This window comes from Ostrea edulis, chromosome 10, assembly GCF_947568905.1.
Source record: "Ostrea edulis chromosome 10, xbOstEdul1.1, whole genome shotgun sequence".
NCBI lineage: Eukaryota > Metazoa > Mollusca > Bivalvia > Ostreida > Ostreidae > Ostrea > Ostrea edulis.
Genome location: NC_079173.1, coordinates 8,490,340 through 8,507,601, shown reverse-complemented (window position 1 = coordinate 8,507,601; position 17,262 = coordinate 8,490,340). Strand labels below are relative to the sequence as shown.

General features: G+C 34.0%; 1 protein-coding gene across 1 annotated transcript; it reads left to right on the top strand.

Annotated features, from left to right (window-relative positions):
* The first annotated feature begins 225 nt into the window (after positions 1–225).
* LOC125666717 (uncharacterized) lies at positions 226–17,054 on the top strand. Its single transcript, XM_048899948.2, has 3 exons — positions 226–403; positions 1,633–1,881; positions 13,841–17,054. The coding sequence occupies exons 1-3, from the start codon at positions 388–390 to the stop codon at positions 14,134–14,136; spliced, it is 561 nt and encodes a 186-aa protein (XP_048755905.1). The 5' UTR covers positions 226–387; the 3' UTR covers positions 14,137–17,054.
* Positions 17,055–17,262: the final 208 nt, after the last annotated feature.

Below are 17,262 nucleotides of genomic sequence, written 5' to 3'. Positions count from 1 at the left end.
TCATCTCATTTATGGTACCGTATAAGTTTTACATTATGGAACAGGCAGAAACTCTGGAGCAAGTGTTTCAGAGTTTGTTGGTAGATTTTATTAATATAAAAGTATAGATTTATATATAACAACACTGATTCAAGAAAAGGTGACGGTAACGAACAGCTATCAACCGCAGAACTCCTATAAGCATCTCTATCCTCTATACATTGTTTTTATCTTTCTAGCGCAATAGAGGGAAATCCCTTGCATTGCGATTGTCAATTAGTCGCCTTTCTCAGATTTGCTGAATCGAGAAACTTGCAGTTAAAGAGCTACAACCCAGTCTCCGAACCCTCGTGTCAAAGTCCTCTTAATTTCAATGGAACACTGCTGACGGACAGGACACTTCAGGAAATGGTTTGTGATTCAGGTACTGTAGATGCTGGTCTGGTTTCTAATTTGTCCACTGACACATTGTATAAAACATCTACACTGGGGGTATAAGACACCTACGTGTACCATTACATAGGAACAGTAACGTATTCTATAATGTCTCAAGAGTTCATCTCATGTAGTTAGCTAATAACCTAAATATAACCAGTAATCATCATAGACTGGTAGGATATATCAAAACTAGATGTGATAAAAATTACTGTGTGACGTTATTGATTGGAAATTAAAATTTGTTAAATGAACAATGCAAGTTGCACTTCTTTAGGAGTTCCTTTGTTCCATGTTTAGTCTGCATAAGCATTCGAAAAGCGCCAAAAAGAATTTACTGAAATAATGGGAATTCAACAGTATAATGAAAGAAATGTATAAGTATTAGTGTATAATAGACAGGTAAGGAGTTTTGAAAAGAATTTAAAAAAAGATATTCACAGTACATAGGAGATTCCGAATACATTATGGTAAATTGTGCACATCTGCATCATATATAAAATACTCTACTGTGAAAGTGACCCCGCCCGGTCGAGACATTATTCGTTATTCGTTGGATAAAATGCAGGAAAGTATAAGCATCGGTACAAACTAAATTCCCGAATAACTATGATATTAGGAAAGATATGTATTGCTTGTAAATACTTGTTATTGACATTGCTATTATCTTCTGGTCGTTTCAAAAATTAAAGTAAATAAATCGTTTATAAATGAATTCACTTGCGCTGAAGCGATTTATTGCAAGAATCTAGAGTATCGGGACACGTGACTGTTACAATCATGTGACAATAAACGGGGGTGTTCCTTTCTGATATATTAGATAGCCTTAATTCCGTTTAACTAATATACTCATTAACTTGGTACAAGACAGCCAATGTGTATATCAATATCAGTTGCCTTCCTTTAATCAAAAGACTGACTGTATAGAATTGGGGAGTTTTAAATGTTTACACCACCATAAAAAAATGAGGTTAACAAAGTAATGTAATGGCTGTTTAAAACATGCAAAATCATTTTGGTGGCTTCATCTTTTTCACGGTAGGTATGTTTACAGCTTGAATATAATTACCATTATAGAAAGTTATGAACAAGTAACGTTATTAGCCTAACACAAAATACCAAAATCCGTATTACTTCATTCCATAAAAGTAATCCCTGATGTATTGATGGCGCTGTGAATGCAATATAAAAGAGGTTTACCATGTATTATTACTTCAGATTCCATCATTCGTACAGATCCCCGCACCGTCAGCACCGCTACAGACGCCCCCATCACCAGTTTAAACACCGTTACCACCGCTACAGACGCGCCCACCACCAGATTAAACACCGTCACCACCGCTACAGACGCGCCCACCACCAGTATAAACACCGTCACCACCGCTACAGACGCCCGATCTACCCGCCTAGACATCAATACTACCGGAACAAACAGCGTTAGAGCAATCACAAAAGAAACAGTTCCTAGTCAGTATTAATTTCTATGTATCTTACATCTGAGAATTCTTCACACATTTATGAAATTTTATGTTACAACAACATATCTAAACTAAGAATTCAGGACACTGAACGCAATAGCCTAGTGGCTAGAACCTTCGCTTTGCAACCGGAAGTCCCCATGCTTGATCTCAACTAAGATATTTCACTGTAGTAACTGCTGTTTCGCATTAGAAGTGAAAATCGCGGGTATTCATGTTAGACCTTGAAACAACAAGCTAACATACAAAGCCAAGCACAGATTGTGGGTGTTGTTTTACTTCCCACTCAGCGATTCTTCAATGGTGTAAAGACGTCACCAGTTTTAAATGAACTGCCACAAATATTGATCTATACATTGCACTTGTAGTAGTGAAAATGTTTCCTTAAACTAACGCCTACTGTGGCATGGACATCCATTTAAAAGACATATCCGAAAGACCCATATTTTCACTTCTAATGCTGGGCGAATAAAGACACGCGGCTTACACTTCTAATGCTGGGCAAATAAAGACCCGTGACTTTCACTTCTAATGCTGGGTGAATAAAGACCCGCGACTTACACTGTTAATACTGAGGAATAAAGACCCATATTTTCACTTTTAATGCTTGGTGAATAAAGACCCATGACTTTCCCTTCTAATGCTGGACGAATAAAGATCCGTGACTTTCCCTTCTAATGCTGGGCGAATAAAGACCCGCAACTTTTACTTTTTATGCTGGGCGAATAAAGACCTGTGACTTACACTTCTAATGCTGGGCGAATAAAGACCCGTGGCTTTCACTTTTAATGCTGGTCGAGTAAAGACCCGCGACTTACACTTCTAATGCTGGGCGAATAAAGACCCGTGACTTTCACTGTTAATGCTGGGCGAATAAAGACCCGTACTTTCACTGTTAATGCTGGGCGAATAAAGACCCGTACTTTCACTTTTAATGCTGGGCGAATGGAAAAGGAACAGTCACCAACGAGATTTTACGTTTGAGGTTTGGCACGGTGCCAGAATCGAGAACCGAACCCGAAACTTTCCGATCGCGAAGCGACCGCCCAAACTACTAAGTTATACGACAAAAGAAAGGCTTTTTTTATGATATTTTTTTGTGGTTTTTTTTTTTTGTTTTTTTGTTTTTTGTTTTTACATATTTCTCATATTCTTTTGAATTTTCCGTTGTCAGATAATGCACGTTTGATATCTAGTATGAATTGGTATACCCCTCTTGCAAAATGTCAAATGTTAACAAAAGTTCTTCTATTCTTCTCCGAGAAAAAAAATCGATCTGCGCATATTTAACAATGATTATCTAATTTAGATTCCATCAGAGCCTCTACCAATACGTATACACACACACTTTTATGGTTTTTATAATAAAAATGTGAAATAATTAAACGATTCGAATAACATTCTGATAAACGTCCTCTAGATTTTATATACAAAAATGACTAGTATACAAAATGAAATCAAAGAAACAAGTTTCATTTATATGCAATGATCACAAATATCATTCTTGTTAACTTTCAGAGATATTTTGGAAACTACTTCATGGCATGTAACACAGAAGTGTTCTTTACCATTATATTAACTGGTTTTACAGTAATATTCCTGATTCATGATGATAATTGCATGGAATTCCATATCATATATACATAAATAAGTTACATGAAAAAGTGGAGATAACTGATGAAAGGTAAAGATAATAACTGTGATCAATATCATAACCCCGGTCGACAGTGGATGCTTACTCCTCCTAGGTACCTTATCCCACTTCTGGTGTGTCCAAGAGATGATGTTTACTCAACTCTCTATTTTGTATTGCTAATAGGAGTTATGATATTGAGGCACGTGATCCCACCTCTGGTGTGTCCAGGGGTCCGTGTTTGCCCAACTATCTATTTTGTATTGCTTGTAGGAGTTGTGAGATTGATATCGTCACCTTCCATAAGCAATACATAAATTGGACAAACACGGACTCTGGATATACCAAAGGTGAGATCGGATGGCTAGGAGGAGTAAGCATCCGTTTGAATGATCCTCTTAAATGCAATTTAAGTGCTGTTCCACGTAAGAATCATGCAAAGGGTGGCACATCGACAGTCAGGGATTGAATCGATACTTATATATACGTTACCACTATACATAAGAACCCTATATGTGGTACTAATTTTTTCATCTGATACATACCTGCAGAGATATGTTACTAAAAATAGATTACCCCCACAATCAACACAAAATAGCTAAAAATAAGCAATAAATTGTAAATTGTATAATCAATATCGAGAGGAAAATACCAAAATATTTTGGTCAATAAAAATATACAATGGCAAATAAAGTCCCCTTTTCCTTTATGCATTGCCATAGTGACAATATCTCACTTGTCTCCATGACAACGGTTGATTTTATTTGATGTATATGGTTTTCTTGAAAAAAAAACATCCAATTTTTAAAATTACTTTTCTTAAAACAGCAAACACTAACAATCGTATGAGATTTATAAAAGAGAAAAGGGGATTTTGTTTAATCACTTTTCATTTTCAAAAGTGTGGAAAATACTTTTTTTCCCCCAGAAATGCCTCCTTTAAAATGGTGAAAAATTCCGGGAAAATGAAAAAAACGAAATGTGTTGATATCATTGAAATATAATAACTGTGCATTAACTTATCATCTTTAATCATTTTAGCTAATGATTATATCAATGTATTTTCATTTTTGTTTCTTAAACTATCGAAATATAATATATGATCCTACCGAATAATTAAAACAAGATTTCTAAGAAATTTAGGTCGGGATCGAAATTCCCATTATACCTAACCCATTTGTTTCCACTATGAGTTGTACAGACGAATTTCAATTTGGAATTGGGAGTTGTTTTTAAGCTTACCTTTGTAAGTTTTAGTGAAGAGGTTATGTTACTGTTACATGTAAAGATGTGTGGTTTATCAACGCTAACGATCGGTTAAAATTCATATGAAGCACCATGTAAACAAGGTAGGGCCTATAGGCGGGGGCTCAGTTTCAGCATTCAGGTATTCTTTAATCTCTTTAGTGAAGTAGATCACAGTGCATGGGCTTGTCATATGTAGAGGTTAGAATTAATTATTCTCGGAAAAAGAATGTTCCCACCCCCGAAGATTTTTTTCTATACAGCCCATGTGAATTGAGAGGCAGTTGATAAACTTCACTAAAGAGATTAAGTATTACATTAAGGGTTGGGAATTTTTTTTAACGCCATTTTCACAGTATTGGTGATAATTCATACTTGCTAATGCTATAATGCATTCTACATCAAGATATATGATTAAACCCATAACAAATATGACCAAATGGTACCTTTAACAAATCCAATGATATATAACACTCCCATGTTCTATTTAAAAAATAATATTCAAGATGTATTACTGAAGAAATGGGGTATTTTGTGTGTTATGCTGTTGCAGCTAAAAATGGCTTTATTTTCAAGTTTTTGTTCAAAGAGATTTATAGAAGAGGCTTTTGGTAATAAAAATCAGATCAATGAGAAATTATTCCACTTCTACGTGCAATTTACTGTATGTAAATCAAAAAATATTAGCGAAATAATGTTTAAAAATATGAAAATGCTTGTACGTTATGTAATTTTATAAAATTCCAATGTTTAAACTTACAAGTAAAAAAAACTACATGTTAATTCATTATTTCAACTTTTATTTTGCTTTAAAAATGAGTTGAATACTAAATGAAACATTATAGAAAAGTTTGAGTGGATTATTCCAAACTTAAAAAATGACGCATTTTTCTCTAACTGGCATAAAAATGTCCCAAAATTCTGTAGTGTTCGCAACATGTGCATATTTTGGAATGCCTGATGACTTATACTTCTATACTCTTACTGGTAAGAGGCAATACAGTTACTAATGTATCTACGAAAGAAACAGACTCTAGTTCATTATTGCTAAGTTTTCTGGCTGATATATTGTGTTTTGTAGAGTCCGCAACCCTGTAGAGTCCGCAATGGCTTTTTGATTTCATAGATTTTTTCAAGAAAATGTATTATGATTTATCTTTATGATAACTATAACTATTCAAGTATTTACTTTAAACATGTAATGGATTAAAATATTGTGAAAATATATGTTCAAACTCGGAATTTACACCCATAACATCTAGTATATACATATAACCCAGAGAGGTTAATGAAATCAAGGGAGAAGATAGAAGAAATAGGGTGAAATTAAAAAAAAAGGTGAAGCTAAAGAAAGACAAAATAAGGAAAAGGAGAAAGAGAGAGAGAGAGGGGGAGGTATTAAAAAACAATCCCCAATTTCTTGCCACACTTGGAAAAAAGAGATTACATGAATAAAAAAAAAATACAGACAGAAAGAAATCTTGAGAGAAAGAAAAGGTTGAAATTGAAAAGGAAATGCAAGAAAAGGTGAACACAAAATATTGGAAAGAAAAGAACAACTTTAAAAAGGAAAGAATTAAAACCAAAAAGGGCAGAGAAAGAAATGTTATTTGTGACAAACATAATTTTCAGATCATAGCTATGGACAAGGAGAAAGATGAGGTTGACCCCCCCCCCCCCCCCCAAGTACTGCTGAATATCTTCTGAATACCATTCCTGTTCACACAAAATACATAAAGTAGATTCCTCCTGGGGAAACTAATGATAAAATTAGCGTCATATTTTCTGAGCCAATTTTATCCCCAAACAGTACCAATGACAAGTTATTTCATTCTTTTGATAATTAAGTACTGTTTATATACAAACATTATTTTGCAATCAACATTTAGTTCCACGTTCAAGTTTGTTTGAATTTGAAAAACATAAATAAAAGAGTTGTTCATAAATTTATCTACAGTACTTGCAGTGTCTTTAACAGCATTAATTATCATTTCACTTTTATTTCATTACAGTATTTCTGAAATAAGTGAATATAATAAAACATCTCTAATATTCTGTTATTTTGATGATAAAGTTGGATAACTTCATTAAAAAAACAAATGTTTAGTTTGAAAGATGACACTTCAAACTTGTATGTATACACTTTATAATTGATATATAGGTATTATTTCCAAAAGTATCATTCTAGCCCCCCCCCTCTTTTTTTTAAATTTTCCCATCATATTATACCATTCACTAACATAGAAAACAAGTTAGAGTTTAAGGTTTTTAATTTACTTCATTCAAATCAAATATGGATTCAATCAGAAATACTTCAGTATATTTGTAGTGTCCGCAACAATATAAAATCTGAGAGAAAACAAGAGTCCTCATCAGTAAATTCTTTAATTTATGAAATTTACTCTATAAAATCATTCCTTAGAACATGTTTAAGGTAGCTATTGATAGCTAGCCCCCAAAAAAATCGCTCATTGAATTTTTTTCAATTTTATTTATTATAACATTTTGACTTTATCCTAAAACATATCAAAACATCAACAAAAGTAATCAGGTTAATTTTCGAGGAAAGCGAGATTGAAATCCCCTCTTTTGCAGCCCCAAAAGGCAAAAATGCCAAAATTGAGCAAATTAACACAGAAAAAAATAAAAAATTTATGGACACCAGAAATATTGTTTGTCATATATAGTTATGTAAATTAAACACAAACAGATATAAAAATCAACATTAATTAGAAATTCAAAATGCATCTAAGGAAAACATTGGGGTGATTCGACTCGGCAATTGGCCAAATTTACCCTAAATATGGCGTTTCTAAAATACTATCAGGCATACATTTTCTGACAACAACAAAATTCTGCTCATAGAATTTCTGATTTTATTTCATTTTTAGAATGAGTCAAGTAGTATCTAAAATATTGAATAGAAAAATATATACCAAATGAGGTTTAATCTGAAACTATGTCAGATTTTGTAACCCTGCCCCCTCCCTTCTAGAAATTAATTTTAAGAGATACAGTCAGTAGATATAAACTATTGACCTTAAATGATTAAACATTCCCAAATTACCACATTGAGCATTCAAACTCACAATTGACCTTTTCGCACTCACAATGATTGCCTAAATATTTAGTTATTTTTCATACAATTTCTTGTAATAACTGGACCAAATCTATTACCTATACATATTTTTTGATAGAAATTTATATCACTATACAGTATAATACACCAAATATGTTTAAATAACCATTTCATATTTCAATAAATAATTAATAGCAATGGAAAGAGACCCATGGACTGCCCATGGATCTCTTCATGCAAGTCCATCGAGTCATCTTGCCCTCACAGATAGGTGTGTCTTTCATAAGTTTAAGATTTCTAATTGTAGTTTCACAATGAACCAAAAACTCACTATTGGATAACTGAGAATGCATGTACATGTATATTGCATTCACTAACTTTAGTTTTCCCCAGGTGAAGGTCTATGTTCACTGTATGTATAAGGGGGGGGGGGGGGGTAGGGGGGTGAATTAGTTCCATTATGAAACTTTTCTAAAAATTTGATATACATTAATGTATCAATGATGTATGTTTCAACTACATTTTGAATTACAAGGAAAATTCAAACACATTGATAGAAGTTATAAAATTGATATTCTATCATGTGCACATTTTTTACTAATATATCTAAGAAAGAATAATCAACATTCCTTTACATCTATGCAATATTATTGTCTTTCAAAGGCATGTACATGTAATACACGAGTACATGTACTTGTTTTCCCTTAAATTCACAATCTAGTTTAAAGTATGTTGTACAACATCCACTGCTCTGAGCTCATATAAGTGAATTAATGTTTTTCATCCAAGTCCAAAATTTTGCAGTAGTTCTTTAATCTTCGGAACTTGATCAAACATTTTTAAATTTGTGGAGTTGTGGGGGTCCAGGGGATATGTCATCATCACTGTAAATGGAGTACCTGTTCAAAATATAGATAAATATATTTAAATATAGCAAAAAAGATGAATATCTGATATACTCAGAATTGTCTTTACAAATGTTTATCAAAAGAAAATATAGTACCTCTCTTGCTGTTATACTTGTTAACTCGAAATCCACTTCAACCTGCACTGGTCCTATCTAACCTCCCTTGGTCCTCAGGCTGATGCCTAGAAAAAACATCCTCATAATTGATATTTGCACAGTTAGGTCTATATTATACCATTGAGTAATTAGACTGCGTCAGATGTTTAGCCTTTCAATGACTGTATAAACAGTATTTAATCTCGCAGCATGCTGCACTCGGACATTACGATGCATATGTATCAACCAACAACTTTGTTTACGTAGCGCATCTATGTACATGGATTGGTGGTTGGTTTAACATTTCGATTAGCAAAAAGTTTCATACAGATGAAACATTTGATCTACCATTATTACAGATATTGAATGACCTTGAAATTGAATTTATCAAAAAAGGTAATCATCCGACTGATTTACAGTTATAAGTCTTTATATTTTGATGTATGCTGATGACATGATGTTGCTTGCAGAATCGGTTATTGAACTACAAAATATGTTAAATACACTGCAAAGTTATACAGATGAATGGGATTTAGTTGTTAGTGTAGCAAAAACTAAAATTGTTGTATTTAGAAATGGTGGGAAGATTCGCACAGATGAAAAATGGGTGTATAAAAATGAAAGTATAGAAGTATTAGATCAATTTGTTTACTTGGCCGTTTTATTTAATTTTAATGGTAAATTTTTGGTAACGCAGAAACAGTTAGCATCACAAGGTCGCAAAGCATTATTTGCCCTTAAATCAACTATAAAACAATTGTATTTAAATCATTGTACCTTATTCTCCCTTTTCGATACCTATGTCTGTAGTATTTTGAATTACGGATGTGAAGTGTGGGGATTACATAAAGCACCTGACATTGAAAAGGTTCACCTGGATTTTTTAAAATTTGCACTTGGTGTTCGTAAAAACACTAATACAACCATGGTATATTTTGAAACAGGGCGTTTACCATTGTATTATGTTCGTATTTTGAGAATGTTCAAGTTTTGGTTTAAACTATTGCAGTCTGAAAATTGTATACTTAATGCTGCATATGAATGTTTATACAATATCTGTGGAAATACAAAGCATACAAATCGTAACTGGGCTACTTTTATCAAGGAACTACTTGATTGTTTGGGACTTAGTTATATGTGGCATGATCAACATAACTTAAATAGCCATGTTTGTTTGCCAATAATACAACAAAGATTGAAGGATCATTTTATTCAAAATTTACATAGCAACATGCAGTATGAATCAAAATGCACTATTTACAAGCATTTGGTTGATAATTTTTGCTTGCAATATTACCTAGAAAAATCTATTCCTAAATTGTACAAAAAGGGTATCTCCAAAATAAGGCTATCATCACATAATTTATCCATAGAAACTGGCAGACATAAAAATGCACCACGTGAAAAAAGGTTTTGTAAAACATGTATCACTGAAATTGAGGATGAATACCACTTTTTGTTAGTCTGTCCTGTATATTGCCAGATTAGAGCTAAATTAGTGAAGAAGTATTACTGGAGTAAACACTCCATGTTCAAATTTATACAACTATTAAGTGTGAACAATGTTAAAGAACTCTGTAACTTGGGGAAATTTATTTGTAAAGCTCTTGAACTAAGAACAGTCCATAATATGTAATTTGTATCGTCATTCTCCCTTTTTACTATCATTATACTATTGTATTTACTATATACTATTGTATGCTAGATGTCTTTGTAAGAATTGGCCGTTTATTTTCAGGTTTGTAATTATTATCCATGTTCAATTTTGTTATAATGCTATAGGATGTATGTCTTTCGCAATAAAGTTATTATTATTAGAGTTGAACTTTTGAATACAAATTTATGGCATTTTTTCACTCACCAAACGAAACTATGATTTCGTTGTCCAAGTTGAATGCATCCACCAACTTCCTCTTCTTGCAAGAAACTTTGTTTAGCCTATCAATGACTGTATAAACAGTATTTAATCTCGCAGTATGCTGCATTCGGACATTACGATGCATATGTATCAACCAACAACTTTGTTTACGTAGCGCATCTATGTACATGGATTGGTGGTTGGTTTAACATTTCGATTAGCAAAAAGTTTCATACAGATGAAACATTTGATCTACCATTATTACAGATATTGACGTATACTTATGTGGTATCACCGTATGTGCATATTTTCTCTAGGCGAGTCAGTCACAGCAACAAAACACTTTCGGAACCCCTTTTTGTTTTTCCACTATTCTATGACGGAGTAAGGAATTCCGGAAAATGAATTCACGTGAAAATACACAATTTTTACTGATCACGTGGTTGCTATCCGTCGTTACCTTAATAGAATGAACATCTGTGACACCATCATTATTTTTCTGAAACTGCATAACAATGTATAGCAAAAACAATTTAATGGTCAATGTTATATGGTAATTCCCATCTCAAAAAAACCACAGTCTACAACTTTTGATATCTAATTTTCCAGAGTTGATCCTGTGGCACATGAATTAGTCGATCAAGAAACATTTATCAACATTGATTTTAAAATAAATGACAATATATTAGATATGTAATATATGATAACCTGTAGTGTCCGCAACAAAAATATCTATATATTTTCAAAATTTAAGAGGAATGAAATGTTCTGGAATGGACGTCTGCCACATTATGTCGAAGTTGGCTTCTAAGGGGACTAGATGTGCCTTTTGTTGTGAGTTGTAGAATCTGATTTACATCCGTTAAATCTAACTCACGGTCTTCACTCCAATTAGAATTCTGTGATACTGATTGGGAAATAATTGTGAAAGTAGTTATAATTGTAATGGGACTGTTACAAATTATCCTTAACAGCAACAACAACCCCACCCTAATTTAAACAAGAGGCCCATGAGCCACATCACTCACTTGAGTCACATTGGCCTGCCATTGTTCTGCTGATGTGAATTTTCAAAGTTCACTGGGTTTTAAAAATGATTGAAATTAAACATTTTATTCATATCTAATGATTTCCATATCCAGTTATGGAATGTATAAAAAAAACCTGGTTTGTAAATTGACAGTACACATTTTAAACACAGGGTGTCATACATGTATGCTTATAGTAGTTGTACAGGTGTTACCTGTATGTAAAATTGTTCGATTTTTTTTATCACTATCATCATCATAAACCAATTTAAAGTTGTCACTTAATTATGTGTACTTTTGTATAATATTCTATTGGTAATCTTTGTTCTAAATGTTCACACCTGTATAGTGGCAACCACTATATTTGGGCAAAAAAAAAAATCTGAAAAATTGATAGTTTCTTACACAAGAGAGAGAGAGAGAGAGAGAGAGAGAGAGAGAGAGAGAGAGAGAGAGTACATAAGTAATAATAATAATAATAAAAATATTTTGATGAGGTAAACAGGTATATATTTTTTAAACTTCACTGTAGTGTGAGTTATCTTTCCTTTTTATATTGGGTTACCTTTCCTTCGTAGTGCATATATTTATATAAAATTAGCTAATGAGTTTTTATATTAATTAAATTAAATTAAATTAAATCAAATTACTTACTATTAAGTTTATGCTATATTTTTAAACATTCGCACAGAAATGAATATGCATTCATTAATTATTTGATGAAAAAATTAATTTAATTTCGTTAAAACCTTCGGAAAGTTACAATTTTATATCACAAAGCTTAATTCAACGTATTAAATGGGTTTTAGCGAAGTGCAAGCGTGTGGCGCACCATTGTTTAACATTTACATCACATTCATAAACTCCATCTAAATCAAATTGAATTCTACTTATAGTTCAACTACAGGAGTCGGAAATTTTTTTGAAAAGGTTTACAATGTAAACAACAATCTCTGAGATTTCGCTAAGCTCAGTGATTGTTGTTTACATTGCAGATCTTTACATATAAAACTGGCGACTCGTGTGATCTCGATGTATTTAGATCCGCATGTACTCATTTGTGTCTATTTCTTGGGGCACTGCATTGATCAGTGTATGTATATCAGGTGTGCATGTTTCAATGTGTTCATAATATAAATATCAAGATTGCTTCATACATTTCATCTGTCTTTAAAAAAAACAATGATATGATTTCCATTCTAATATATTTTTATATCAATTTACCGAAATAACCCAATACGTCCCGCAATGAGATGTCCTTCGGTGTCGCGTCGGCTGCTGCTTTGACGTTCGTCTGGTGTCCAGTGCTAAGTTTCAGCGACTTCAGATGGTGTTTAATATCTCTGGTACACTACCCAAGTAAAGTCAATCCCTTTTCTTTGGGGTATGCACCATATGGCGCGCATAAACTGCCAGCGTAGTGACCGACACTACACATCTCCATTGCAAGGCTCTATTTAATTTTTGGATCGCCGCAATTTTCACGCACCAGCGTTCTTAGTTACGGTGTGCCACCTAGCGGTGTTTATGAAACTTCCACGAACGATAACTAAAACTCACGATTATTCAGCGATTATTTTATTATTTATAAAACAGAATGAAAATTTTCCACACTTTTGAGGATTTAAAATGGTGATTGAAGATTTTATCTTGAGATATGTATAAATGGCTCTTTATTTCAGTGTTGCTGTTTTGAGAATTTCTGTTTGATATTCCCGAAATTTTGTATGAATTAGTACACGGTAACAACTTTTCGATTTTTTAAATAAAAATTATACTGGGTGACAAAAAATGAAAATAAACAGATTGTCATATATTATGCACCCAACTAATTTTTTTCTAAAAGTTTGGCCCAATTTCGTAACATTGGATGTGCCGCGGAAATTCAATTTTGCATGATTCTTACGTGGAATAGCACTTAAATAACCACTTCCCATTTCCATACTCAATGACCGTGTAGCGTGTGACAGCGTGGCGAGAATTCCACTGCCATCGAAAGCAAGTGGCGGAAGTGGGTATCCAAATAAAATAAAATTTTGTGTGCTCGATATTTAAATATATACATTATATTTTAATGTACAATATCTTTATTTATATTTTAGTTCCAACAACAACCATCATCATCATCATTTTGGCCACACTATTGGTTTGTGCGATAGGAACAGCAGCAGGCATCTTCGTCGCTTATCAACGAAGACAGATAGAGGAAACCAATTACGAACCACCGCGACCCTATCCTGACAGCAACCCGGGTTATGCGATTCCATTACATGTATACGAAGCGGCGAGTGACGACAGAACATACGATGAGGTAGAACCGTCAGAAGAAGCAGAATACGATGACACTTACGGTTCTCCATACCTATATGTTGTTCCTTCGTTTTCTGACAATGTATGAAAAATAGTTTTTGTTTTAGAATTGTAGTATATCTTATATATAGCAGGTCAGTTATTTTTTCTAATTTTTGTTTCCTGTATATAATATGAGATAATTTTTACACGCGCGTTTAAAACAGGACGAATTGGGGTATGACGTCGTCCATCTGTCTGTCCGTCTTTCTGTCCTGATCTTGTAGGCAAAATGCAAAATGAATCGTATGCTCCAAGACCTTACAATGCGGTACATTTGATCACCGTGATTAAGGGAAGATGTCTATAATGGTTTTTAAAGCCAAAGGTTAAGGTCGTTGTATCACTTAGGGAAATCTTGTAAGCAGGATAAACACTGAACCATTGGGACTATGGGCGTCAAACGTGGTACACATACACCTTATACCAAGTGGGGGGTGTTTATTGTTTCTGCTCAATGGCCGTAAGCGCCGAGCATAGGCCTAAATTTGAAGCCCTTCACCGGTCTTTATGGCGTCTCCATATGAGTGAAAAATTCTCGAGTGAGACGTTAACCAAGATACTTCTTGTTTCTCAAGGAGGAAAAAAAAATTCAGTTTGTATTTCAGCTGGACTGATGCACCATGATCTACTTTGGTGATAAAAGTAGGTCAAACAGTTTTCCAGGGTTTTTTCGATATAAATACATGTATTGCCCTGATGTTTTGTCATAACCGCCATCTCAGCATTCCAATACATCTGCCCAGTTGTTCTGTCGTCAGGCGACGCCTTACACGTTGAGGGGCGTTGTGTTGATAAACGTAGTGTAAACACTCAAGTGAGTTTGAAATTTTAGAAAGAATCAGACACCGATGCCTGAGTGAAAATCTTGCAATGGTAGCAAAAGCATAAACTGTGATGAGAAACGCATTTCCCATGGCATGAAATGCACGTGCAAGTTTGTTGAAGACGTTTTTGATTTCACTTGGACACAATATTGCCAGTTATGCAGTTATTGATTTTTTAAACAGAAAAATATCTAATAGTATGATCCTTATCAAATTTTGAGTAGTATATAATCAGTTCATATTTCAACTTGATTGGCGCACTATAACTTACTTTAGGTCTAAATGTAGGTCAAGTAGTTTTCTGGATTTGTTCTCATCATAGATACATAGATTGCACTGAATGTCTCACGGGTGTATGTTGTACCATCCGTGGTAGTCTTGTCTACTTCTAGTATACGCTACAGAGTGTTTTGGCTTATCGTTCTTTTTTCCGCATTCCGTCCATATGTTCAAGCTATCTTCTTGATATATATTAGTTCACATTATTATTTTGTAGGTAATGTTACTATTCTCTATCATTGTATATTTCCATGTCAGTCGATTGAATGGTTGTTGCAATCATCTTGAAATACTTGGTCAGTAAATTTCCTATTGGGCGAGAATTAATATGGAGTTTACTAGCCACATATATACCGTGTTGGTCCAACTACACACTATTTAATATTTAATATATTTTACCGATTGTTCTTTATTACATATCATCAAGGTATAGTTTTATGGCATTTGTTCAATATCCGTATTTTAACCTTGCTATTTTTTCATAGATTGAAAACTACTGCAATGGCAAAAAAAGATACGACAATGCATGTGACAAATATACTTTAGAAAATATGGGTAGATGTAGAAAAGCGCTGTGTTTTTCGCGGAAAAGCTAGCATTATTTTCACGAATACTTCTTTTGTCACTTGTTTTTAATCTATGACCAGAAATAACTATGACGTGACACACAAGTGACGTGAGAAACTGTGTGACTTACGTATATGCGTTCAATGTATTGTCTGTAATCAGTTTTAACAGAAAAGTATTTCTTCTACCGGGGTTTTCAACGGTGTTACTGAGCAGTCCGCCATTTTGAAACCAGAGTAAGTATAACAAGGGGAATAACTCGTCTTTAGATCGCGTATGTAGACTAATGTAGTGAATGTATTGATTGCATATTGTTTAACGTCCCTCTCAATACTCTTTCACTCATATGGAGACGTCACCAATGCCGGTGAAGGGCTGCAATTTTAGGTCTATGCTCGGCGGTTATGGCCTTTGAGCAGGGAGGGATCAATATCGTGCCACACCTGCTGTGACACAGAGCCTCGGTTTTTGCGGTCTCATCCGAAGGACCGCCCCGTTTAGTCGCCTCTTATGACAAGCAAGGTGTACTGAGGACCTACTCTAACCCGGATCCCCTCGGGATGTATTGAATATATGTGGTTTGTGTATGTAGACTAATGTATCGAATATATGTGGTTTGTGTATGTAGACTTAATTTATTGAATATATGGATTAAACCAACACGGGTCATGGATGAAAGGTGAAGATAACGAACAGTGATCAATCTCATAACCCCTACAAGCAATACAAAATAGATAGTTGGGCAAACACGGACCCCTGGACACACCAGAGGTGGGATCAGGTGCCTAGGAGGAGTAATCATCCCCTGTCGACCGGTCACACCCGTCGTGAGCCCTATATCCTGTTCAGGTAAACGGAGTTATCCGCAGTCAAAATCAGTGTGCCAAGAACGGCTTAACAATCGGTATGAAACACGTCAGACAGCATTTGACCCAATGATAGGTTGTATTGACGAACTAGAAAGTTATAACGACCATAGAATTTGCGAAATGCTGACTTCAATTGAGACTATTGAAACCCCTGTACCATCAACTTACTGATGTGGTTTGTGTATGTAGACTAATGTATCTAATATATGTGGTTTGTGTATGTAGACTAATGTATCTAATATATGTGGTTTGTGTATGTAGACTAATGTATCTAATGTATGTGGTTTGTGTATGTAGACTAATGTATTAAATATACATGTATGTGGTTTGTGTATGATCGATGTAAACTACTGATTACAAATTTGCGGATATGAATTTACTATATTATCTGTTGTAATGTATGTTTTGTTGTTTGTTTACAGAATTTTCACAAGAATAAACAAATCTCAGTATCTTTACTGTTTATCCGTTGATAAAGATATGTCTATACTTTTCTTCGATCTATCATAGAAACAACGATGTATACTTATTTTGCGATAGAACAAGAGAAAACAAGATGTGTTTGTGAAACACTGATGACCCCGTACTTCAGCAAAATAATCTTGGTGCCCAGATAAATGTCGTGATATAAGG